The sequence below is a fragment of the Nansenia antarctica genome (assembly GCF_963989245.1).
Source record: "Nansenia antarctica genome assembly, chromosome: 3".
In the NCBI taxonomy this organism is placed as follows: domain Eukaryota; kingdom Metazoa; phylum Chordata; class Actinopteri; order Argentiniformes; family Microstomatidae; genus Nansenia; species Nansenia antarctica.
Genome location: NC_137688.1, coordinates 67,313,916 through 67,339,656, shown reverse-complemented (window position 1 = coordinate 67,339,656; position 25,741 = coordinate 67,313,916). Strand labels below are relative to the sequence as shown.

Below are 25,741 nucleotides of genomic sequence, written 5' to 3'. Positions count from 1 at the left end.
TGGTGTACTTGGTCACGGCCTTGGTGCCCTCGGACACGGCGTGCTTGGCCAGCTCACCGGGGAGCAGCAGACGCACGGCGGTCTGGATCTCCCTGGAGGTGATGGTAGATCCACATGTGAACGCCGTTTAAACTATTATTATATTTTATTATTTATTTTTAATCCACCTGTCCCGAGAAATTGGCCATGCGTATGTATGCAGTGTAGTCACTCCTGTCAATTATATTAATAGAGGAAACCGTTTTGGACAACTAGTGAGCAACAAACAAGTGAGGAACAAAAAAGGCGCGCAAAACCTCCGGCGCGTTCAAGGACTGGAGTCTTTGAAAATTGTAACATCGAGTAATTGATACATATGCCTTATACATGCTTGTTATTTTATGTATACTTTCTGCCTGTTTTAACCTGCTGTGGCTTTCACTCCTGAATTATGTTTTATTTGTGTTTCTACTTGTTATGTAAAGCACTTTGAGACCCTTGGTCTGGGAAAGGTGCTGTATAAATACTGTATAATTTTACTTACTTGTTACAATACACACAATCAGTACAGCATATAAATTCGACTGATTTGTAGCACGCGAGGTCAACTCACTATGGAATTGCTTTCTTTTTTTGATAGGGTGGGTGGCTCTTAAAAGAGCCTTTTGGGGTAAGTAATACAGACGAAAATCTGTTTACTTGGAGCTGGTGTACTTGGTCACGGCCTTGGTGCCCTCGGACACGGCGTGCTTGGCCAGCTCACCGGGGAGCAGCAGACGCACGGCGGTCTGGATCTCCCTGGAGGTGATGGTACGACGCTTGTTGTAGTGGGCCAGGCGAGAAGACTCACCGGCGATACGCTCGAAGATGTCGTTGACAAAGGAGTTCATGATTCCCATGGCCTTGGAGGAGATGCCGGTGTCGGGGTGGACCTGCTTCAGGACCTTGTACACGTAGATGGCGTAGCTCTCCTTCCTGGACTTTCTTCGCTTCTTGCCGGTTTTGGTGGCGGTCTTGGAGACGGCTTTCTTGGAGCCCTTCTTGGGCGCAGGCTTCGCAGGCTCAGGCATGTTGATAGTGGCTCGTTACTTCTTAGATACGAATGAAGAGGCGGCAAACGCACACCCGAAATATAAAGGTGGGGCTATGCAAATTAGGGGGCTGCTGACATCCACTTCCAAAGCTCTAGCCTGCCTCGCGGGTAAATACATTATCTGCGCACGCGCGAGCTCCTCCCCCCCACCCCTTCCTTACTTTTTCACTCTGCTGTCGGGTTGCCTTGTTTCCGATGGCGATATGAACATGAAAACGTCAAGAGGAAGATTGAGAATGATATACATAGAACACCAAGTCCCCCAAACTCCCAACCAGCCTAGCGATTACTACCAGGAATTGTCCTTTTGGGATGGTACAAAGGCATGCATTATTATTATCACTAGATGCGCAATAGAAAAAGGGGCTGCACTGTGTTGTGTGCGTAATAATCCATAATAACCATTTTCTTTCTAGAGTGCACATGTGGGATGGTCATTTCTAGTCGTGGAATGCCAAGACTACGCATTTACTTGCGTTGACATTGATTTGGCAACGTATGTTTTTTTCATGACAGCTATACCCGTTGAATGTACAGGCCTGACAAAATGTGTTAACAATGGAATCAACTCTCTTGTGTGGAGATGGGTGGCTCTTAAAAGAGCCGTTGTTTTTTGTAGGGGGTGGTTGAGTTTACGAATAGTTTAGCCGCCGAAGCCGTACAGAGTACGTCCCTGGCGTTTCAGAGCGTATACAACATCCATGGCGGTGACGGTCTTCCTCTTGGCGTGCTCGGTGTAGGTGACGGCGTCACGGATCACGTTCTCCAGGAAGACCTTCAACACACCGCGGGTCTCTTCATAGATCAGGCCAGAGATGCGCTTCACACCCCCACGGCGAGCCAGGCGGCGGATAGCGGGCTTCGTGATTCCCTGGATGTTATCACGGAGAACCTTGCGATGACGCTTGGCGCCTCCTTTTCCGAGTCCCTTTCCTCCTTTACCTCTTCCAGACATGTTGAGTTCAGTACGATTATGACTTCGATGAAGTTGTGGGTTGAATTTATCTCAGCTACGAGGACGTGATTGAGACCAGGTTCTACAGGAAGCGCGCGCTATCGCTTGCCTCTTTTTTTCTTGTGGGGAATTTTTGTAGAGGGAGGAGCTTCTACTAGGGACAACGTTTGGCATTACGGGCATTATTGAAGCAAAAGGACATCGCACGCACACACACACACACACACACACACACACACACACACACACACACACACACACACACACACACAATCAGTAAAAGAACATAACATTAATCAAGATGTTTGGAATGGTCTGATAAGATTGATGGTGGATTTACTGGTGGCCTTCTACCGCGGCGCAGTGGAGAGCATCCTCACCTACGGCATCTGCAACTGGTTCTCCAGCTGCACAACCGCGGAGAGAAATGCGCTACAGAGAGTCGTGAGAACAGCCCAGAAGATCACCGGCGCCCCCCTCCCCTCTCTGGAAGAGCTGTACAACACACGCTGTCTCAGGAAGGCCTCCAAGATCTCCAGGGACCCGACCCACCCTGGGTACGAACACTTTACCCGGCTGCCCTCGAAAAGGCGGTACAGGACCATGGCCGCAAGGACAAACAGACTGAAGCACAGCTTCTACCCCAGGCCATCCAGGCCCTGAACACAGCAAAGACCTAGGTTCTGGGCCCTGGACAGTCTGGACGGATTGATGGCAGCTGCTGGACTGAAAAAATCAGGTGTAGTGCTGAGGCACAAATATGTACATTTCTAGCCTGCAAACTGCGACACTTCAAATGAATGTGCAATAACACTATGTGCAATATGACAACCCTAGTCGTCTATCTGTACAGTATAGTGGATAGTGTACATAGCCTTTATTTATGTAAACCAGCTCCTTCCCTTCTTGTGTTTTTTTTTCTTTCCTAGCACCAGGGGAGCCACCCCTCCTAAATGTCGTTGTTTGGTACCTGTACTATAGCAATGACAATAAAGACCATTCATTCATATAGTATAGTGGATAGTGTATATAGCCTTTATTTATGTAAACCAGCTCTTTTCCCTTCTTGTTTTTAGTATTTTTTTCCTAGCACCAGGGGAGCCCCCCCTCCTAAATTTCGTTGTATGGTACCTGTACTGTATTAATTACAATAAAGACCATTCATTAATTCATTAATTCATTCATTTTCGGACTTTGTCTACATGTTACGGTACATGTGGTAATACGGTACATGTGTGAAAACTAGGGTTAGGGTTAGGTGCTACGTTGACTTGGTACATGCTGGCATGTCTAACCCTACCCCTACCCCTAACCCTAACCCTAACCTTAACTGTAGCACCCTAGCACCTAACCCTAACCCTAGTTTTCCCACATGTACCGTAACATACACACTAAGATTGAGCAGAAACAGGCAGGGGCTCCTACTTCTACTGCCATCTACACGAGTTCTGCTGTACTGAAAGATTAAATTCAACAATTCACCTTTATAGCATGTGACCTCATATTGTGCTGAAACTAATTAGGGCATAACAGAATCAAATCTATTGTTTTGGTTAAAAGATGTCGGATTAAAACTCTGACATCTCCGGATCCGGTCCATGGGCCTTAGTTGGACCACGTCTGCTCTAGTCCCTTTAACTTCAGACCACGGTCCTAATCATCACTTTGCTCTAGTCCCTTTAACTTCAGACCAATGTCCTAATCATCACTTTGTGTACAGTACATAATGTGTGTGTAATATGATATGAAGTGAATGTTTTCTCTTTCTGTGAATGTGTTTGTGTGTCTGTAGTGAATGCAGTGGATATCTTACTACCACCAGAGCCCCAGACCAGAGCCCAGTTTTCACAAGGTGAGTCTCTTTATCCTGAAGTAGCTAACAGTCTCTCTCCACTGATACTCTCCACAAACCCTGAGATATAATTAGAGAGATCTAGGAGAGGGAGAGACTCATGAAAAATAGGCTCGATATCTTACTCCTCTTATTTCTCTGATTTGGTCTCTGCTCTTCTCCCAGATGCCTGTGAGCTCACACTGGACCCAGACACACCATGCAGTGAATTCGGGAGACACACGCCATGCAGTGAAAATTGGGAAAGACAGGTACCAACCCCAGCCTCCAGAGAGATTCAATAGGGGGTCTCGGTATGTGCTGCGTAGTTATCAATGGTAACAAAGGGTGGGAGCCGCCACCGTTGAAAAAAGTCCTGCCAACCTACTTGCCACCCCAGTTACACAGACCAACTGATATCATTTGTTGTATTTTTATTATTGGATCTTTATTTTTTTTTTTTAAACTGTTGCACCCTATTTCATGCACCCGAATGGTTGCACCCTATTTCACGTGGAGAGATTTGAATTTGCCTGCTGAGCTGTCTCTTGTGCTGTGCGGTGTGCCTGTTCAGGTAATGTTAAATGTGGTTTTAATTAATTATGTTATTACGTTTAGAATTCATTACCTAATGGATATGTTTAGTCAATTAATGGATGTTTTGTTCATCAATGTAACGTTATTTGCTAAGTTATGAAGCGAATAAGTTTTGCAGTTCAGCTGTTAGCACTAGCTAAGTTAGCTAGCTATTTAGCTAGCTAGATATCGTAAGGGTCTCTCTGGACGCTGTTACTGGGAGGTTGAGAGGAGTGGTCAGCAGTGTTGCCAGATTGGTCTGATGTTTACCAGCCCAATAAGTGCTCAAAATCCGCCCAAATTGATAAAAACCAGACCAAATATTATAGCATAGAATATATAATAATTATACATATCAAAAACGAATAGAATAGAGTAAACAAAGGGACTGCTCAAATACCAAAAATAATATTTGTTGATTGTTTCGATTAGCAATGCTGTGTCAAAGTAATGACAATGCTTAGTCTTGTTTCATGTTCAATGCAATGGCAAAATATGATCATGGAAGATAACCTCAATTCAATCATGGTATTATCATATGAAATCAATTTCCATGTGACATCCTCTATAGTCTCAATGAATGTGCCTTTTTAAAACCAACCCCCAATTGAATTGGCAATATAATAAAATGTGTTAATTGCACATTAGCATGGTCTGCAATTAAACACACATTAGCATGGTGATCACAGCATATTTAACACAGTAAACACAGTCTCTGTCAAGTTATTTTTAAACATTTTTTTTCATGGGAAACCAGGCCAAATTCTGTGCACCAGCCCAAGCCCAATTTTACCAGCACAATGCAACCTAAACTAGCCCAATTGGGCTGGAAGGGGTCTTTGGGCCTTGTTGGGGTGACAGTGCTGAGCTGTGTAATATTAGAGCTCCCCATAAGTGAGTGATGCTTTATCATAACCTACTATTCTGTATTCTGTGATTTGGTTTTAAGAGTAATATGTAATTATTTCCCACTTCAATGAATCTCAGAGAGTTGACTCTCAGATTGAGCTCTCTCTGTGAAATCTAGAATCTGAGATTATTGAAGCCCAATCCTGTGATGGTGTCAACAGTCAGAGGATGTTCATATCTGGTCAGACTGGACCTCTATTACATATTCCTGGGGTCAGGTCATCTTCATTTGAATGATCCAATGATTGCAAATAGGACATTTGTTTTCAATGTTTTCTCAATAAACTGTAAAAGAGATTATTTTATTTTTTAGAGATTATTATTATTATTTTCTACATTTAAATGTTTTCCTTGTACAATGTAAATGACCCTAACCATCAAATCAGATTAAACTTTATTTACAATACATACTGTGGCACATTTAATTCACATATGCAGTATAGCCTAACGTGTTTTAATAACCCTGACATATTCAATACAATACAACATGCTTTTATAATCATGTGCTCATTGTGTGTGGATTTATGGCAAATTCTTCTAATTGAATCCATTTTAAATTGAGTCTATAACACCACATAATGTGGAAAATTGAAGGGGTCTGAACACTGTATATATACATATACTATCTATTTTAAGAACAGCCTATGGGGGTACCGCATTTTGATGTCCTCCCAGCACCATTAAGCTTTAGCCGAAGTAAATCACAGACCTTGTGTGGAGAAAATCCGTGACCTACAGAATACACTGACTGACCCTAATTTACTTCGGATTATTTTACACAAGGAGTGCTTATCATAGTTAGACCATCACAACGAATTCACACATTAAGGCCTTATGCTGTTGTGAATTGGCCTACATGTATTTCGGTTACCGAGATGGCACGGTCAGCATCCATGCAGGCTACTCATTTGAGTCGTATAAGTTATAGATTAACGCCCTACACGGGTGGTAAATGGAAACACGCCTTTGAGGGAAATATTGAGGTGGCTCTTAAAAGAGCCTTTGGGGATCTACTGTTAGATCAGGGTGGTGATCTTAGGCGCGCTCTCCACGGATACGGCGGGCCAGCTGGATGTCTTTGGGCATGATGGTGACTCTCTTGGCGTGGATGGCGCACAGGTTGGTGTCCTCGAACAGACCAACCAGGTAAGCCTCGCTAGCCTCCTGCAGGGCCATCACAGCAGAGCTCTGGAAGCGCAGGTCGGTCTTGAAATCCTGGGCGATTTCTCTCACCAGGCGCTGGAAGGGCAGCTTGCGGATCAGCAGCTCGGTGGACTTCTGGTAACGACGGATCTCCCTCAGAGCCACGGTGCCGGGCCTGTAACGGTGAGGCTTCTTCACGCCGCCGGTGGCCGGGGCGCTTTTACGGGCAGCCTTGGTGGCGAGCTGCTTCCTGGGGGCTTTGCCGCCGGTGGATTTACGAGCGGTCTGCTTGGTTCTGGCCATGACGATATCTTCCTTCGGTCAGTTGGAGTATAACCAATCTCAACAGAACGTTGTACATTTATAAACCCCCAGTCGTGCCCCGATTGGTTGGCGACTATAGACGAGCTCATTGGCTCGTTGGCGCCTCCTTCTCCGGCTGCCATTGGACACGAGCACCGTCCACAAATTCAAACACTTATACCCTGCCGCGCGCTTCCTTTGTTTGGCCCCTCCCCCAAACCGTTGGCTTCAAAGAGATGTAATTCCGATATCTTTTGTCAATGATAATCTATCCTTTAAATTATTATTTTTGAAAGCCAAAACAAATGTGAAGATACAAAAAAGTATGTAATGTACGACTATATGAATACAAATGAACAAGAACAGTGTAAACATTATGTACAGAGATCAGCGTGGTGCAGACACTTATTTTGTCTTTACGGTGGTTGTGTGCCATTGGACGTCCTTTAATCTCGCTGCTGTTGTGGACATTGTTGTCCTCTATCCTTAATCTATAACTTCATCATTGTTGTCCTCTATTCTAAATCTATAATTTCATTATTGTTGTCCCCTATTCTAAATCTATAATTTCAACATTGTTGTCCTCTAATTTTAATCTAGTTTCATAACTAGTTGTCCTCACCCAGTTCATACAAATGATGAACCAACAAACGCAAACTATTATTATGGAAGAACAAGGTCCACTACACAAGGAAGGGGTGATGTTTAAAACCGTAAAAAAGGACTAAACGTTATTTCAAATGCTGAGGCAGTGACATCACGAGGATGTTTTCTGCCCAACCCTGTGTAATATGTATGGGTGCGTTCTCTGCCTCGTACATGAAATCACAATTAGTGTTCTTCACAACATGAAACACTCATAACGCAGACAAACAGTGGAGGGAGAGATGGACTGCACTTTTGGAGAGAGAAGTGGTTGGCTCTTAAAAGAGCCTTTGGGGTTAAGTAGTGGGGTCAAAGCCGTAGTAGAACTTTTACTTGGCTTTGGCGGGCTTCTCGGTCTTCTTGGGCAGCGGTGTAACAGAGTTGGGAATGTATGTTTAGCTGTGGTGAATGTAGATGAGTTTCGCCGTGCTTTGAGCAGCCCTGGTTGTTGTTGGAGCCCCCCTTTGGAGTTTGGGTGTACTGCAGGTCTGCACGTTCGTTTGTCCTTCTCTTGTTGCCGTACTTGCGGTGGTGCGTCAGAAAATGGCCGCCAGCTTAATGGGTATGTGCTAGGGCTGCACGATTAATCGATTTTAAATCGAAATCGCGATTTGAAATGATGCGATTAGCTAATCGCAAAGCCTGCGATTTGCCTGCGATTTTTTTTTTTTTTTTTTTTTTTTTTACTATTTAGCAGACGCTTTTAATCGAAAGCGATTTACAATTACGAATTACAGGGACATTCCCCCTGGAGTAACTGAGGGCTAAGTGCCTTACTCAAGGGCACACTAGTAGTGGTGTGGTTTCAGGCGGGATTTGAACTCACACAACCTTCCGATCACAAGTCCAACTCACTAGACCACCACTACCCGTATCGGATACGTCATACAGCGCGTCGGATTCAACGTCAATGAACGTCAACGTCAATGAACGTCAAAAATGAACGTCAACAATGAACGTGAACGTCAATGAAAATAGGTGATAGATAGATTCATCCAATCACCTGCCAAGTATTTTTTGAAAGTACCTGCCCTTTTCCAAACAGCTTCCAATTAAGCTTTCCTAGATGGTTGTGTGAAACAAACTACCTGAGTTAGGTTAGTAATGCTCCATCACATGTTTTAATCTGAAGCTTGATTTTAAAGCAACCCAACTTTAAAGCAACCCAATGTAAGTTTAGTTCTTTCACTCGTAGCTCGGGCTGTGGATGTGCTAGAGGAGGGAGCCTCTAAGTCCCCTGAAGACGTACAAACAAACTGCACGTTGATACGACCTTCCTAGCCGGAGATATGGCCACACTTTACAAAAACTTCCTTTTTTTTTTTTTTTTTTTTTTTGCTATTAAAAAAATAAATAATCGCAAATTAATCGCAATCGCGATATCTGTCCAAATAATCGCAATTCGATTTTTTTCCCAAATCGTGCAGCCCTAGTATGTGCGCATGTAAAACGCTCCTCGTGTTTTGTTGTTTGTATGGAGAATCTTGTAATGTAGGGTGAAAATGTTGGTGTAGTACTGTGCTGTTTGTTTTTACATGTATTGTGATGTATTGTGATGATGTGAAACAGAACATTTATTGTATGTTGTTTTGAACGTGCAGATTCACAAGCAGACCAGAGAAGAATTGTGTTCTATATGTCTTCTCTGCAGGTATGTCGCTCCACATGTTGTTTGTAATTGTTATTTGTAATGTTTGAGGGAAGTTTGTGTTCTTTCTGTGAACAAACTGTCCTGATGTGAAATGTACAAAGGCGGTGGTGCGTCAGAGAAAATGGCCGCCAGCTTAATGGATTCACAAGCAGACCAGAGAAGAATTGTGTTCTATATGTCTTCTCTGCAGGTCAAATAAACGAATTAAATGAAAGAAGTTTGGCTGTTTGACCATCGTTACACTGGTGCCGTGACACGTCGATCTCAAGATCAGCTGAACGCCGATCTCCGTGGATGCTGCGTGGATGCCAGGTCTTAGTGTGATAGATCAAGTGTGGTCAGAGTATTATAGTAAATGGTCATTCAGTCTGAGGTCTGTGATTATATCAGTTTAAAAAGTGCTTTGATTGTTTTGGTTTTTATGTCCTGCTGTAACTTTATATTTTTTTTAAACATTATTATTATTATTATTTTTTTCATTCAGTAATATTACACAACGCAAGTCTGTACCACTATGGCTCAGAGGCCAGGTTTTAATGATGAGATTTTTGCCAGTCCAGTGTTGCCTATGGGGAGGGGTGCATGGGGGGCATGTCAGAGCAGAGCAGACAGTGCTGTCATAGACATTGACAGTGACATCGACATTGACAGTGCTGTCAATAGTAGGGAGGTGGGGTGTTCCCAGTTGTTTACTGACAGTGGTAGAGGCACAGGGTCAGGTCAGGACCCAGGTTGTGCTGCTGTCGGACAGTTTACAGGGGAGGCTCCTCCCACATCCACACCCAGTGTTAATGACACTGAAGCTCTTCATCACCTTTCAGACATGATGGGTCAGCTAGGTGCTCAGATTGGCGAGTCCATTGTAACCAAGTTAATTTCAGCTGGTGTAGTTCACTCAAGTAGTATGAGCAGTGCACACCTCAACTGCACATCGCCTCCAGATCCTGTAACTGATCCTAATGTTGTTAGACAGGAGGTTCCGTGCGTTACTGTGAATGTAACATCAGACAGGGAACCACCAATGTTCCGAGGTGATAGTTCTGATAAGTGTTCAGTCCAGGACTGGATTGACATGTCTAAAGCTTATCTGAGAAAGCAGAAATGTCCAATGCATGAACAGGCTGAGGAGATACTGGCAAGGCTGATGGGTAAGGCAAAGGATGTTGTGAGGGTTGGTTTGCGAAGCGATCAGACACTTGATGTGAAGCAGAACCCTGATCTCATCTATGATATCCTTCTCAAGTACTTCAGTGATGTGTCATCATGCCTCCCGTTGTCAGATTTCTATGCCACTCTACCCAGACCCAATGAGAACCCTGTAGACTACTGGTTGAGGATCAACAAAGCAGCTGATGTAGCTGGTGAGGGCCTTCGCAGACAAGGTAGGAGGATGGAGAACGTGGGTGAAGAGGTAGCACGGATGTTTGTCAGGCATTGCCCGGACTCTGGACTATCCTGTATTCTGGAATGCAAGGCTATTGAGGAGTGGAGCTCACGAGACATACAGTTGAAGATTGATAATTATCAGAGAGAGCTGAGAGCCTCTGGCAGGACCGGTAGTTCTGTGCCATTGAAGAGCCATGCCACCGCCCTCCACACTGTGCAGTCTCATCCAGAGCCTTCGATTCAGTCTGTGTCTGAGCAGTGTTCCACCCAGTACCCCCCTGCTCCTGCCCATAGTCCAGTGTACCACACACAGTGTCCGCCTTCTACCCTCATTCCTTCCCAGGACCATGCTTTAGGCCAGCTTCCGTGCCCCTCCTCCGCGACTGCTGTGGCCCAGAACACTCAGCAATCTGAAGACAGGATTCTTGCTCGCATTATGGAGAGTCTGGAGCAGATGATGGGGAAAGTGCAGCAGCGTGACAGTGCTCCTCGTGGCGGAAGATACCAGGGTGGCGCCCGTGAGAAGGCCTGCCGAGTCTGTGATGACAGTAGACACACTACCATCTCACACTGCATGTCAGAGAGGCTGTGCTTTGTCTGTTTAGCCCCAGGTCACACAAAAGTTGAGTGTCCCACCAGGTCGTCCCGAGCACCTCAGCCTCAGGGAAACTAGGTGGCCTGTATTCAGAGGGAGAAAATATAGGTCGCCAAGTAAACTCCCATTGTGAGGACGAATCTAGTGCTGAGACAGTGTATATAGCTCTCAAAAGCTCAAGTGATAACTCTGAAGATATTGTTTATCAGAATACGCATACAATTAGTGGTAGTGACAGCCTTTTCTACACACCTGTGACAGTTGGTAATACAGTGACTCTAAATGCTATGCTAGACAGTGGGTCTATGGCTTGTACAATGAGTAAGACGGCAGAGGGAAAGCTTAGAGAGGTTGGAGTTGCTACAGAGCATAACCAGTTCAGTTCAAATGTGGTGCTTGTTGGCTGTGGTGGTCGCCGTGTCAAGCCTGAGTCAGCTTTCAACGTGGAAATGGAGGTGTATGGCTGTAGGATTATGGTTCCCACTCTGGTAGTTGAAGGCCAGCATGATGAGTTGATACTAGGCACCAATGTTATTAAATATATCCTCCGGCAGTATAAGCAATGTGATGGCTACTGGAAGGCTGTGTCTACGCCCTGTCCTGCTGGCGATCCAGAATCTGAACAGTTTCTCTCGATGCTCGCTGGTCTGAACCGTTGGCGAGGTGACGTCATACCTGACAAGATAGGCACAGTCAGGTGCAACTCAGCCGTGTGTCTTGAGCCTGGTCGGGAGTACCTGATGTGGGGCAAGCTACCCAAGTCCACTATTGTGTCTCCTGGTAGCGCTGTGATGACAGAGCCCACATCGTGTCGCTCAGCTCCAAGAGGGGTTCTGGTGGCCAGAGTTGTTACTCCTTTGTGGGGAGACGGATGGGTTCCATTGAAGCTGATCAACTCGTCCGACAGGCCCGTCTTGGTAAGACGCAATGCTAAATTGGCCGACGTCTTCTCCTGCATTGCGCTCGAGGACATGGATGAGACCGGACCTGCTGAGGTCCCACTACTCAGTTGCTGTCAAGTAACCCCGTCCAGTGAAAATGCGGCCCGCACTGTTGATGAGGAACTGAAGTACATGGGATTGAGTGGGCTCGACATACACTCCTGTGACGTGTCTGAACAGTGTAGAAGCAAGATGGCTGACCTGGTTGTACGCTACAAGGACATCTTCTCACGCCATCACCTGGATTGTGGAGAGGCAAAGGGCTTCATACATCGCATTCACCTCTCAGATCACAGGCCATTCCGGCTCCCATTCAGACGAGTGCCCCCCAGTCAGTATCAGAAGTTGCGCCAAGTACTGAGTGAGATGGAGGAGAAAGATATAATCAGGAAGTCAACCAGTGAATATGCATCTCCGTTGGTTCTTGTATGGAAAAAGAACGGAGATCTCCGTATCTGTACAGACTTTCGCTGGCTGAACAAGAGGACCCTGAAGGATGCTCACCCTCTCCCTCACCAGGCCGACTGCTTAGCTGCACTTGGAGGTAACTCCTTGTTTAGTACTATGGATCTAACCTCAGGGTTTTATAACATGCCACTACACGAGGATGACAGAAAGTACTCTGCCTTTACAACACCTATGGGCTTGTATGAGTATAATCGCCTCCCGCAGGGCCTCTGTAATAGTCCTGGGAGCTTCATGCGTATGATGACTAGCATTTTCGGAGACCAGAACTATCTGAGCTTACTGGTTTATCTGGATGATTTATTGGTGTACGCCCCTGATGAGAGGACATCTCTGGAACGCTTGGAGATGGTGTTCAGTAGACTGCGTGGTCATAACCTGAAATTGGCCCCCAAGAAGTGTTTTTTTCTCCGGAAATCCGTCAAATTCCTCGGCCACATAATTAATGACAACGGTGTGTTGACTGATCCCAGCAAAGTTGAGAGCATCGCAAAGATGACAAGTGCTGACCTGATGGAAGCGGACGGTGTAACCCCCTCACAGAAACGAATCAGATCTTTCTTGGGGATGATCAATTATTACCAGCACTTTGTGCCTAGCTTCTCCGCTATTGCAAAGCCTCTCTTCTCTCTGTTGACGGGCCAGAAGAGAAAAGGGAAGGTGAAACAGTCCAAACAAAGGTCACAAAGCAGGAAGTTGAAGGTTACTGACTGGACCCCCGAAACGGAGCAGGCTTTCCAGAAGCTGAAAACGGCGCTGGTTGAGACGGCTGTCCTGGCTCACCCTGATTTCAGCCGTCCCTTCATGCTGTCAACGGACGCGTCCCTTGATGGCATCGGTGCTGTCCTGTCGCAGATCCAAGAGGGTGAAGACCGAGCGAGGCCAATCGCATTCGCCAGCAAGTCCCTCTCTCTGTCTCAGAGAAATTACCCAGCCCATCGGTTGGAATTCCTAGCCTTGAAGTGGAGTGTCTGTGACAAGTTCAGCCATTGGTTGAAGGGGCATGATTTCACTGTTTGGACGGACAATAATCCATTGACTCATATCATGACGAAGCCCAAGCTGGACTGCTGCGAGCAACGATGGGTGGCTAAGTTAGCGAGCTATAACTTCGACATCAAGTACGTGCCAGGCCCACAGAATGTTGTCGCTGATGCCTTGAGTCGTGTGCCTTTCGTCAAGCAGAGAGTCAGTCACAGATTACTTGAAGAGCCCTACAAGAATCTCCTCTCCGAAGTCCAGGATGTGTCGAGTGCTTCTGTACAGGACGCCTTCCGGTCGTCCAATGATAGTGGTGACACTCCACGCCAGGTAGAGAGTTACGCTCAAAGTGTCCCATCACCTCTGCATGTCCACGCTCAGTCTATGGAGATGGATGAAGTGTCTGTTGTTCTACAGTCATATGACGATCTGTGGGAGGTCGGAGCAAGAACGCGTGCTGTAGCAGTCTTGCACCATTTGCCTCAGTTAGTCCCAGGTGGTCAGGACTCACTTCCTGCTTACAGTGAGAAGGAACTCCGGGATGAACAGCTCAGAGACAGAACTCTCTCTCGAGTCTTGTACTATGTGGAGAGACATCGGAGACCCTCCAGGAGAGAGAGAGATAAGGAATCAGTCACAGTCATGAGGTACCTGAAGCACTGGGAGAAACTTGTTGTGAGCAATGGGATACTCTACAGAGTCTCGAGGGATCAAGTCGTGAAGTCAAAACGCCGCCAGTATGTGGTTCCTGAGTCTAAGAAAGTTGAAGTTCTGAGAGGTGTTCATGACCATGCCGGCCATCAAGGTCAGTTCAGGAGTCTTGGCTTGGCCAGACAGAGGTTCTTCTGGCTCAACCTCGACAGAGACGTAAGAGACTACGTCCGTAACTGCCAGCGGTGTATTGTCAGTAAGACTGTTGAACCTGCTGCGAGGGCGCCTTTGCAGAGTATCACATCAACCAGGCCACTTCAGCTGGTTTGCATTGATTTCTGGTCAGCGGAGGACTCAAGGAACAAGTCAGTTGATGTGTTAGTTGTTACTGACCATTTTACAAGAATGGCCCAGGCATTCCCCTGCAAAGATCAGTCAGCCAAACAGGTGGCGAGAGTTCTATGGGACAAGTTCTTCTGCGTCTTTGGGTTCCCAGAACGTATCCACAGCGACCAGGGAGCTAGCTTCGAGAGTCAACTAGTGAGTGAGCTGCTCAGAGTCTCCGGTGTCAGAAAGTCGCACACAACCCCGTATCACCCGATGGGTAACGGTAGTGTGGAACGTTTCAATAGAACTCTCGGTAACATGATCCGAGCGCTTGAACCAGAGGCAAAAATCAACTGGCCGAGGCGTTTGCAAACTCTGACGTTCATGTACAATAGCACAGCGCATGAGTCAACTGGCTATGCACCTTTCTATCTGATGTTTGGGCGTACTCCTCGTCTCCCTGTCGATATACTCTTCCGGACAGTCCTGAATGATCCAGCTGTGGTCAGCTACGACAAGTATGTGATGTCTCTCACGAAGGATCTGAGAGAAGCTATGGTCATAGCCCAGGAACATGTCATAAAAGAACAGCACCGTCACACAGAGCTCTACAACAGACGAGTAAAAGGGCCCACCATTGACGTCGGAGACCGTGTGCTGTTGGCGAACAAGAGAGAGAGAGGAAAGAGAAAGGTGGCTGATCGTTGGGAGTCTACTGTATACACTGTGGTGGATAGGAACTCTGAGACTCACACATATAGGATACAAGACACTGTCACTGGACGAGAGAAGGTAGTCCACCGTAATCTATTGTTGTTGGTGAACTTTCTGCCGGTGTATGATACGAGTGTGATCTCTGACCCAGTTTCATCCCTGTCTGCTGTTCATACATCAAATGAGCCAAGTGACATGTCCGTATCGGAAGTGGAACAGGATTCCTTGCCTGGGGAAGTGAGTAGAGGAACCGCGTTCGAGTCGGAGAGAGTGGATTCCTGTCCTGGGAGTGAGGGAGGGGAGGTTGAAGACATGGAGTATGGGGGAAGAGCTGTTCGGGAGAGGGATGTTCCCTTGACTGTTCCAGAGCCCAAGGATCCCAAGGGAAGAACCCTGGAGTGGGTCACCCAGTTACCATTCCCTGACCACTCACGGACAGAGGCTACTAACACTGTAGTGTCTTCAGTCTCGTTTGCCCCTCAGAGGGTTCCCGAGCAGATGGCTGAGGAGCAAATGGTAGATCAGTCCATTAACTCTGATTCTAGATTTGTGGTTAGCGCTGATGATTGTACTGATGTTTCTGGTAACACAAATCAGACAGATGATGCTAGTGACACACAGCGTACTGACACTTTAGCTTCTGTCACACAGTGTGAACATCCTAGTACAGTCACACAGGTCAAGTCCAAGTTTGGTCGCCTTATCAAACCAGTTGACAGATTGATTTATACTATGTCAGGACAAGACATTATCCAAGACACTAAGTCAAACATTCGAGCTGTTTGCAGGTCAGTGTTCCAGGCTTCCCACAGTTAGATAAGCCGAAGCTCAGTTCAGTGCATGTATACACTGTGCACACTGACATCCTATGACATATAGGTTTGTTCGTTATTCTGATTGTTTCATAAGAGGTTGTGGCCTCTTGAAGGCTAGTAATACACAGTGAAAATAGGGTCTTGTGGGGTGTAGAACGCATCCTACCGCCAGTAGTTGGTTGGAGAGGTAGTTTACCTCTCTTTCCACTTCATCCTTATAGGATACTTTTCAAGTTGGCTGTCCTGTCCTTTGGCGGCCCTATGTAATAGTGTAAAAAGTAAAAAGTAGTATTTAAATGTATAGTTGCTGCTCAAGGTTGGCGAAATTCAGGGGAGGTGGGTGTAACAGAGTTGGGAATGTATGTTTAGCTGTGGTGAATGTAGATGAGTTTCGCCGTGCTTTGAGCAGCCCTGGTTGTTGTTGGAGCCCCCCTTTGGAGTTTGGGTGTACTGCAGGTCTGCACGTTCGTTTGTCCTTCTCTTGTTGCCGTACTTGCGGTGGTGCGTCAGAAAATGGCCGCCAGCTTAATGGGTATGTGCGCATGTAAAACGCTCCTCGTGTTTTGTTGTTTGTATGGAGAATCTTGTAATGTAGGGTGAAAATGTTGGTGTAGTACTGTGCTGTTTGTTTTTACATGTATTGTGATGTATTGTGATGATGTGAAACAGAACATTTATTGTATGTTGTTTTGAACGTGCAGATTCACAAGCAGACCAGAGAAGAATTGTGTTCTATATGTCTTCTCTGCAGGTATGTCGCTCCACATGTTGTTTGTAATTGTTATTTGTAATGTTTGAGGGAAGTTTGTGTTCTTTCTGTGAACAAACTGTCCTGATGTGAAATGTACATAGGCGGTGGTGCGTCAGAGAAAATGGCCGCCAGCTTAATGGATTCACAAGCAGACCAGAGAAGAATTGTGTTCTATATGTCTTCTCTGCAGGTCAAATAAACGAATTAAATGAAAGAAGTTTGGCTGTTTGACCATCGTTACAGCAGCACTGCCTGGATGTTGGGCAGCACACCACCCTGAGCGATGGTCACACCGCCCAGCAGTTTGTTCAGCTCCTCGTCGTTACGGACGGTCAGCTGCAGATGACGGGGGATGATACGAGACTTCTTGTTGTCGCGGGCGGCGTTGCCGGCCAACTCCAGGATCTCAGCAGTCAGGTACTCGAGCACGGCGGCCAGGTAAACCGGTGCGCCGGCGCCGACACGATGGGCATAGTTGCCCTTGCGTAGGAGCCTGTGGACACGGCCCACAGGGAACTGAAGCCCGGCGCGAGAAGAGCGGGTCTTTGCCTTTGCTCTGGCCTTGCCTCCAGTTTTGCCTCTTCCTGACATGGTGACGGTTTAGCGGGATCTCAAACAAGATGAAGAAAATAATTTCAGATAACAGTTCCGCCGCTTGGAGCGTCGTTCTTATAGCTCGCCTTGACGGCGTTCATTGGCCACTGGGTCGATGTCACCTCATCCAATCAAGAGACAGAGATTGTGACACTTCTGTCTTTGTGAGTTTCCCTCGCGCGCCAGAAATATTAATAGAAATGTAATCATTATATAATCTTAATTTAATTATTTAGGGCATTTAAAGGCAATATTAAAAAGATGGGTTTTTAGTCTTGACTTGAACATATGCGCTGAGGTTGCATCCCTAATGTAAACTGGCAGTGGAGTGGAGACACAATTTGGGTGCATAAAATGAGAATGCAGCCTCACCAAATCTCTTCTTTTGTACATGTGGTACACAGAGAAAACCAGCGTCAGAAGACCTGACATGACATATTCAATATACTAAAACTAGTATATGCCATAATATAATAATAATAATAATATATAATTGATACGTATATAATATGTACATTGTGAAGTGCGTTCCCAGCTCTCTGTAGTACGTTACTCCTGACTGAGCGAAAAGTGTTCTGTTATCTCCCGCCTTTCTGTCCAAATATAACGTATTGGTGTAACGGAAAGAGGAACTAACTGTATATGTTGATATTATATGCAACTTTATCATTATGGACACTGTCATACCCCCACCATCCTCTCCCGCACACAGATCTACCGAGTGACACTTTATAGCGTCAAAGTGTAAACTAGACCTAGATGTCAAATCTCTCATTACTGCTCATTATTTACTCAATAAGTAAAACCATGATTGTCGTGTGTGTAAGTCCGTGGTTGACACTGGTGTAAAATACTAAAATAAACACTCGACTTTTCCTGTCGTCATGGATGATAATGCGTTTTTACGAAAATGTGGGTGGCTCTTAAAAGAGCCTTTTTGTGGTACAAATGGTGTCGGAAAGAACACTTTGAATGTTTACTTCTTCTTTGGGGCTGCCTTCTTTGCCTTGGGCTTCACCGTTTTGGGTTTGGCTACCTTGGGCTTGGCTGCCTTGACGGCCTTTTTGGGGCTCTTAGCCGGAGCCTTCTTGACCGGTGTGGCCTTCTTGACTTTCTTGGGGCTCTTGGTGGCCTTCTTGGTGACTGCCGCGGGCTTCTTTGCCTTCTTGGGAGACTTCTTGGCCACGGCGGGTTTCTTTGCCTTCTTGGGAGACTTCTTGGCAGCGACGGGCTTCTTTGTGGCCGCCTTCTTGGGTTTCGGGGTGGCGGCTTTCTTCGCCGGCTTCTTGGCCGCCACGACAGCCTGTTTGTTGAGCTTGAAAGAGCCGGAGGCCCCGGTGCCCTTGAGCTGGAGCAGAGTGCCCTTGGTGACGAGGGTCTTGACGGCGACCTTGACGCGGGAGTTGTTCTTCTCCACGTCGTAGCCACCGGCCGACAGCGCCTTCTTGAGCGCGGCCAGAGACACGCCGCTCCTCTCCTTGGATGCGGACACGGCCGTCACGATGAGCTTGCCAACGCTGGGGCCAGCTGCTTTCTTGGGCCTGGTTGCTGCCTTCTTCTTGGGGCTCTTGGCCGGCGCGGGGGCTGCTGCTGGTGCGACTTCTGCCATGTCTGTAGAAAGTCTCGTTCGTTCCGGTAAACCAACTAGTCTGCAAATCTGCTCTGTGAGAATGAAGCTCAACCCGGAGCAGGGGGCTGTCCTTAAACGCGGCATGAGAACCGTGCAGACTCAACCATCCCTGCTCAGCAGTCTGCTGCCGAAATGTTCGGGCGCCTGTGTTTTCTCCTCGCGAATAACGGGCTAAAAGTCACCAGTGGTGCCGAGTTGAGGTCCAAATGCAAACGGGCCCGCGAGCAGACTTGCCTCCGTTTAGAATAAAGTCATGTGAGCCGCGAAGGCTTCGTGTGTTTTGTTGTGACTCTCTCAAAACCCCACCGTTCCACTGTCGGAGGGAGCGGTGCGCACAGCTTTTCCTGTGTTATTTGTCTCATAAAGTGTCTTAAATTGCATACGATTGGGACCAGCACTCGTTGTCCAGGTAGCCAGGTTGTCTGGTAAGGGAGTACAAAGGTTGAGGGTCCCCCGATGTGATGCGGGGTGTTATACATATGAGCTCTTTTGGTGGTCGTGAAACACAGTCGCGGGGATGGGGCTGAGAGCTTGTCCCTATAGGTGATTTTTCAGATGGTGTCCCTCTCCCTCCTATTAAATCTAGACAAGACAGGTGAAAGCCATAGTTAGACTATGATTGTTGCATGTTTACTCTGAGGAATAAATTGCGATATTATCACCAGCATTTTAATCCTGACACGATGATATTTTGAGACGTGTGTCGTCCGTGTCGAGGATGTATATCAGCAGTCTTATGATGAATATGTTCGGCTACTAAACTAGATAGTAACTAGCCTTAAAATTGCGATCATAACTTTGTTTGTAAAAATAAATGAAGGCAGGCAGGCGAGTTGTTTGTCTAACTTCCCCCCATCTTCATGGACAAGACATGTCTCCTGTGAGGAAGTCTCCACAATCAATTGCCATATTACCAGCATATCACTGACACGATAAATGGTTGATTCGTTCCCTGTGACTTGTGTCGTCCGTCTTGAACAACATTGTGTTCATCCTGAATATGAAATGTCCGACAATGAAGACGACGAACATATCAACGACCTAAGAGTAGTACTATAATGGACTAAGTAGGCCTACAGCCTTACAGTTGCATCAATCTCTCGCTAATAAACGCTTTATTTATGTAGCACTTTTTTCCCCAAAACAAGTTACAGCGTACTTCACATAAAACGAAAATATAAATGAAACAGGTTGAAAGAGGACCAAGTGTGCACAGATGCAGAAATTCATAAACAAATGGGTCGTCAAGTTAAAGGGAAACACAGGCCTAATAAAGCTATCAAGCTGGACCACTCCAAGTCGTTGCACACACCTGTCACACATTTCGCCAGCCTAATGTCATCGGGATGATATGATTGCCTAGATCAGAAAAACAACAACATTGTGTTGCTTTATTTATAGATCTCTCCAACGCATTAGATATGGTCGACCATTACCTACCCATTCAGAGGTTGTCTGAAATAGACCTGGATCAGGCTTCATGCTTCCTAACCCTAACCCTTCTATAGAAGGTTTGAACATTACTGAATAGAGTTAAGACATAGTGGGCTGGTTTCACAGACAAGGCTTAAGGTTTGTCCCAAACTAAAAAGCATCAATGGAGATTTTATATTGAAAGTGTGATTTAGTCCTTTGGATTAGATTATCTGTAAATACTTGTAAAGGGTATTGATATGCTGATGACACTGTTGTACAGTAGGCTATTACCCCCATGACTGACCAGGCTCTTTCTGAGCTACAGTCTGCATTCACTTTGTTTGTAATTCTGGAAAGACAAAATCTATGTTACTTACCAAATCACAGAAACATGTATCTGATGATTCACTTACGTCAAATGTATTTGGTGTTAGGGTTAGGGTTCCAAGTCACGTTGGATAAAGATGTTTGCTAAACAAGTTCTCCCTCTTCATTACTCCCTTTTATAGTGGGGGAAATAAGTATTCGACACATCAATAATTGTTTTAATACAACATATTTATATTGCAGCTATTCACATTACATTAAGACCAGACATTGGTATTAAGTTAATCAAACTACACAGCTAAAGAAACTGTAACATTCCTGAAAAGTTCCTACATACCTACAGTGAAGTTGGGAGGTTGATGCGTCACGGCGTTGGGCTGCTTCTCTTCACACGGTGGAGCTCTGGTGGAACCCAGAAGACCAGGGAAGATGCTCCTGGTCTCCCAGCAGGACAACGATCCAAAACATCTCAGCTGGTTCCAGAGGGAGGAAGTAAATGTGTTGGACTGTCAACCGGCAGCTTAAATCCAATATAAAACGTGTGGAAGCCACTGAAGATCAATATTCACCAGCAGACCCCCAGAATATTCAAGACTTAAAGACTCAGTGTTGAAGAACGGCTAAAATCCTCATCACTCACTTTCATACAGCGAGCATCTCGAAGCATCTTGAAGCATCTCGAAGCATCTTGAAGCCATCACTGGAATGAGGCTGAACTAAATTTCAGTTAGAGTTCAATACTTCTTGCCTGTGTCATCCCCTTTATTGCTACAGTGGATTATTACCATTGCTTCATCTGTATGGTCTTATTGAGTTGATATCATGTCTGGTCTTAATGTCATGTGAATAGATGCAATAGCAATATGTTAAGTTAAACATGTTGAATACTTATTTCCCCCACTGTAAAGTCCTCCAGGCCCTACTTACCTAATCTCATTATTACAATTCAGGGTAATGAGGTTCATCTGTGTTTAAGTTCTCAGACTTGGTTAACTCTTGAGGCTCCCCACTAAATTGGATAAATCCGCTTTTAATTCCTGTGCACCTAACTGCTAGAACAATCTACAGAAAGGACATTCAGTTGGCTGTTCCGGTGCCACTTGTGCAGTTTAGGGTGTTAAATGAGGACCTCCATGGTGATTTATCTTAATATCGTGGTTATATATGATGGGTGATTCCCCAGTAATATTAAACAATATATATTGGCCATGCGTGCACAGCTTAGTTACCCGTTCATTTGACAGACAGGAGGGAGAAAGTGTGGCGAGATCACCTGCACGTTCAAGTACTACAACATTGTAGCACGCGAGATCAACCCGCTATGGAATTAGTCTTATGTTGAAAGGGTGGGTGGCTCTTAAAAGAGCCTTTGGGGTTAGTGGAGCATAAGCGCTACTACTTGGAGCTGGTGTACTTGGTCACGGCCTTGGTGCCCTCGGACACCGCGTGCTTGGCCAGCTCACCGGGGAGCAGCAGACGCACGGCGGTCTGGATCTCCCTGGAGGTGATGGTAGACCGCTTGTTGTAGTGGGCCAGGCGAGAAGACTCACCGGCGATGCGCTCGAAGATGTCGTTGACAAAGGAGTTCATGATTCCCATGGCCTTGGAGGAGATGCCGGTGTCGGGGTGGACCTGTTTCAGGACCTTGTACACGTAGATGGCGTAGCTCTCCTTCCTGGACTTTCTGCGCTTCTTGCCGGTTTTGCCTGCGGTCTTGGTGACGGCTTTCTTGGAGCCCTTCTTGGGCGCTGACTTCGCTGGCTCGGGCATGTTGATGATGGCTCGTTTCTTTTCAGGAACGAATGGCGGGGCTGTGGTCACCTACCCGATATATGAAGGGGGAGCTATGCAAATTAGGCGGCTGCTGACACACGCTTTCGAGCTTGACTCAGGCACTCAACAAACATACGCTTGCCTCGCGGACACATAAATGATCTGCGCGCGCGCGGGCTCCTAAGTCTCCTCCCCCACACATCCATTACGCTGCTTTACCACTCGGCTGTCCGGTTGCCGTGGTGTTTTTTCACTTTCTTCTTCCTCATCTTCTTGGATGCGTCCTATAATGTGGAATGTTCTGTTCAAGTTACTGTGTCCGATTCCTCGTCTTGTCATTACTCCCCCCTCTTTTCTATTTCCTCCCCTGTTTTTCTCACTACCCACAACATGGAGGTGTCTTCCTCTTGTCTCCTTTTTTATTGGCTTCCATATGGCAGCAGTTATTATTATTAACCAATGTGAGATCCAGTGTCGACACCTTTCCTGTGTTCACATCTATTCTTCTTTTACCTCCGTCATTGAAACATTGAAACATGTGTAACGATGGTCAAACAGGCAAACTTCTTTCAACCAATTATTTGTATTGATCTGCATGGAAGACATATAAAACACAAATCTTCCTCTGGTCTGCAACTCTTGTGAATCCATTAAGATGGCAGCCATATTCTGGTTGTCCCACCGTGTATGTATATTTCACATCAGAATAATGTGTTTACAGAAAGAACACAAATTTCCCTCAAACATTACAAATAACAATTACAAACAACATGTGGAGCAACATACCTGCATGGAAGACATATAAAACACAAATCTTCCTCTGGTCTGCAACTCTTGTGAATCTGCGCATTCAAAATAACATACAATAAATGTTCTGTTTCACATCATCACAATACATCACATCATCACAATACATGTAAAAACAAACAGCACAGTACTACACCAACATTTTCACCCTACATTACAAGATTCTCCACACAAACAACAAAACACGAGGAGCATTTTACATCGCGCACATACCCATTAAGATGGCAGCCATATTCTGGTACCACCGTAAGTACAGCAACAACAGAAGGACAAAAGAACGCGCAGACCTGCAGTACACCCAAACTCCAAAGGGGGCTCCAACAACAACCAGGGCTGCTCAAGCACGGCGAAACTCATCTACATTCACCACAACTAAACATACAATCCCAACTCTGTTACACCCATCTCCCCTGAATTTCGCCAACCTTGAGCAGCAACTATACATTTAAATACTACTTTTTACTTTTTACACTATTACATAGGGCCGCCAAAGGACAGGACAGCCAACTTGAAAAGTATCCTATAAGGATGAAGTGGAAAGAGAGGTAAACTATCTCTCCAACCAACTACTGGCGGTAGGATGCGTTCTACACGCCACAAGACCCTTTTTTCACTGTGTATTACTAGCCTTCAAGAGGCCACAACCTCTTATGAAACAATCAGAATAACGAACAAACCTATATGTCAGTGTGCACAGTGTATACATGCACTGAACTGAGCTTCGGCTTATCTAACTGTGGAAAGCCTGGAACACTGACCTACAAACAGCTCGAATGTTTGACTTAGTGTCTTGGATAATGTCTTGTCCTGACATAGTATAAATCAATCTGTCAACTGGTTTGATAAGGCGACCAAACTTGGACTTGACCTGTGTGACTGTACTAGGATGTTCACACTGTGTGACAGAAGCTAGAGTGTCAGTACGCTGTGTGTCACTAGCATCATCTGTCTGATTTGTGTTACCAGAAACATCAGTACAATCATCAGCGCTAACCACAAATCTAGAATCAGAGTTAATGGACTGATCTACCATTTGCTCCTCAGCCATCTGCTCGGGGACCCTCTGAGGGGCAAACGAGACTGAAGACACTACAGTGTTAGTAGCCTCTGTCCGTGAGTGGTCAGGGAATGGTAACTGGGTGACCCACTCTAGGGTTCTTCCCTTGAGATCCGTGGGCTCTGGAACAGTCAAGGGAACATCCCTCTCCCGAACAGCTCTTCCCCCATACTCCATGTCTTCAACCTCCCCTCCCTCACTCCCAGGACAGGAATCCACTCTCTCCGACTCGAACGCGGTTCCTCTACTCACTTCCTATCCACCACAGTGTATACAGTAGACTCCCAACGGTCAGCCACCTTTCTCTTTCCTCTCTCTCTCTTGTTCGCCAACAGCACACGGTCTCCGACGTCAATGGTGGGCCCTTTCACTCGTCTGTTGTAGAGCTCCGTGTGACGGTGCTGTTCTTTTATGACATGTTCCTGGGCTATGACCATAGCTTCTCTCAGATCCTTCGTGATACTTGTCGTAGCTGACCACAGCTGGATCATTCAGGACTGTCCGGAAGAGTATATCGACAGGGAGACGAGGAGTACGCCCGAACATCAGATAGAAAGGTGCATAGCCAGTTGACTCATGCGCTGTGCTATTGTACATGAACGTCAGAGTTTGCAAACGCCTCGGCCAGTTGATTTTTGCCTCTGGTTCAAGCGCTCGGATCATTTTACCGAGAGTTCTATTGAAACGTTCCACACTACCGTTACCCATCGGGTGATACGGGGTTGTGTGCGACTTTCTGACACCGGAGACTCTGAGCAGCTCACTCACTAGTTGACTCTCGAAGCTAGCTCCCTGGTCGCTATGGATACGTTCTGGGAACCCAAAGACGCAGAAGAACTTGTCCCATAGAACTCTCGCCACCTGTTTGGCTGACTGATCTTTGCAGGGGAATGCCTGGGCCATTCTTGTAAAATGGTCAGTAACAACTAACACATCAACTGACTTGTTCCTTGAGTCCTCCGCTGACCAGAAATCAATGCAAACCAGCTGAAGTGGCCTGGTTGATGTGATATTCTGCAAAGGCGCCCTCGCAGCAGGTTCAACAGTCTTACTGACAATACACCGCTGGCAGTTACAGACGTAGTCTCTTACGTCTCTGTCGAGGTTGAGCCAGAAGAACCTCTGTCTGGCCAAGCCAAGACTCCTGAACTGACCTTGATGGCCGGCATGGTCATGAACACCTCTCAGAACTTCAACTTTCTTAGACTCAGGAACCACATACTGGCGGCGTTTTGACTTCACGACTTGATCCCTCGAGACTCTGTAGAGTATCCCATTGCTCACAACAAGTTTCTTCCAGTGCTTCAGGTACCTCATGACTGTGACTGATTCCTTATCTCTCTCTCTCCTGGAGGGTCTCCGATGTCTCTCCACATAGTACAAGACTCGAGAGAGAGTCCTGTCTCTGAGCTGTTCATCCCGGAGT

General features: G+C 46.1%; 6 protein-coding genes across 6 annotated transcripts; all 6 read right to left on the bottom strand.

The window, feature by feature from the left end:
• Positions 1–674: 674 nt before the first annotated feature.
• LOC308152102 (histone H2B-like) lies at positions 675–1,049 on the bottom strand (the record flags this gene model as incomplete). Its single annotated transcript, XM_080525012.1, has 1 exon — positions 675–1,049. The coding sequence occupies one exon, from the start codon at positions 1,047–1,049 to the stop codon at positions 675–677; it is 375 nt and encodes a 124-aa protein (XP_080381138.1).
• A 666-nt stretch (positions 1,050–1,715) lies between these two features.
• LOC308152112 (histone H4) lies at positions 1,716–2,027 on the bottom strand (the record flags this gene model as incomplete). Its single annotated transcript, XM_080525022.1, has 1 exon — positions 1,716–2,027. The coding sequence occupies one exon, from the start codon at positions 2,025–2,027 to the stop codon at positions 1,716–1,718; it is 312 nt and encodes a 103-aa protein (XP_080381148.1).
• Positions 2,028–6,378: 4,351 nt separating this feature from the next.
• LOC308152078 (histone H3.2) lies at positions 6,379–6,789 on the bottom strand (the record flags this gene model as incomplete). Its single annotated transcript, XM_080524988.1, has 1 exon — positions 6,379–6,789. One exon carries the CDS (start codon positions 6,787–6,789, stop codon positions 6,379–6,381), a length of 411 nt encoding a protein of 136 aa, XP_080381114.1.
• Positions 6,790–16,948: 10,159 nt separating this feature from the next.
• LOC308154289 (histone H2A-like) lies at positions 16,949–17,302 on the bottom strand (the record flags this gene model as incomplete). The annotated part of the gene is made up of 1 exon (XM_080527453.1): positions 16,949–17,302. The coding sequence occupies one exon, from the start codon at positions 17,300–17,302 to the stop codon at positions 16,949–16,951; it is 354 nt and encodes a 117-aa protein (XP_080383579.1).
• Positions 17,303–18,281: 979 nt separating this feature from the next.
• LOC308152070 (histone H1-like) lies at positions 18,282–18,914 on the bottom strand (the record flags this gene model as incomplete). Its single annotated transcript, XM_080524980.1, has 1 exon — positions 18,282–18,914. The coding sequence occupies one exon, from the start codon at positions 18,912–18,914 to the stop codon at positions 18,282–18,284; it is 633 nt and encodes a 210-aa protein (XP_080381106.1).
• A 3,159-nt stretch (positions 18,915–22,073) lies between these two features.
• Positions 22,074–22,448, bottom strand: LOC308152093 (histone H2B; the record flags this gene model as incomplete). Its single annotated transcript, XM_080525003.1, has 1 exon — positions 22,074–22,448. One exon carries the CDS (start codon positions 22,446–22,448, stop codon positions 22,074–22,076), a length of 375 nt encoding a protein of 124 aa, XP_080381129.1.
• Positions 22,449–25,741: the final 3,293 nt, after the last annotated feature.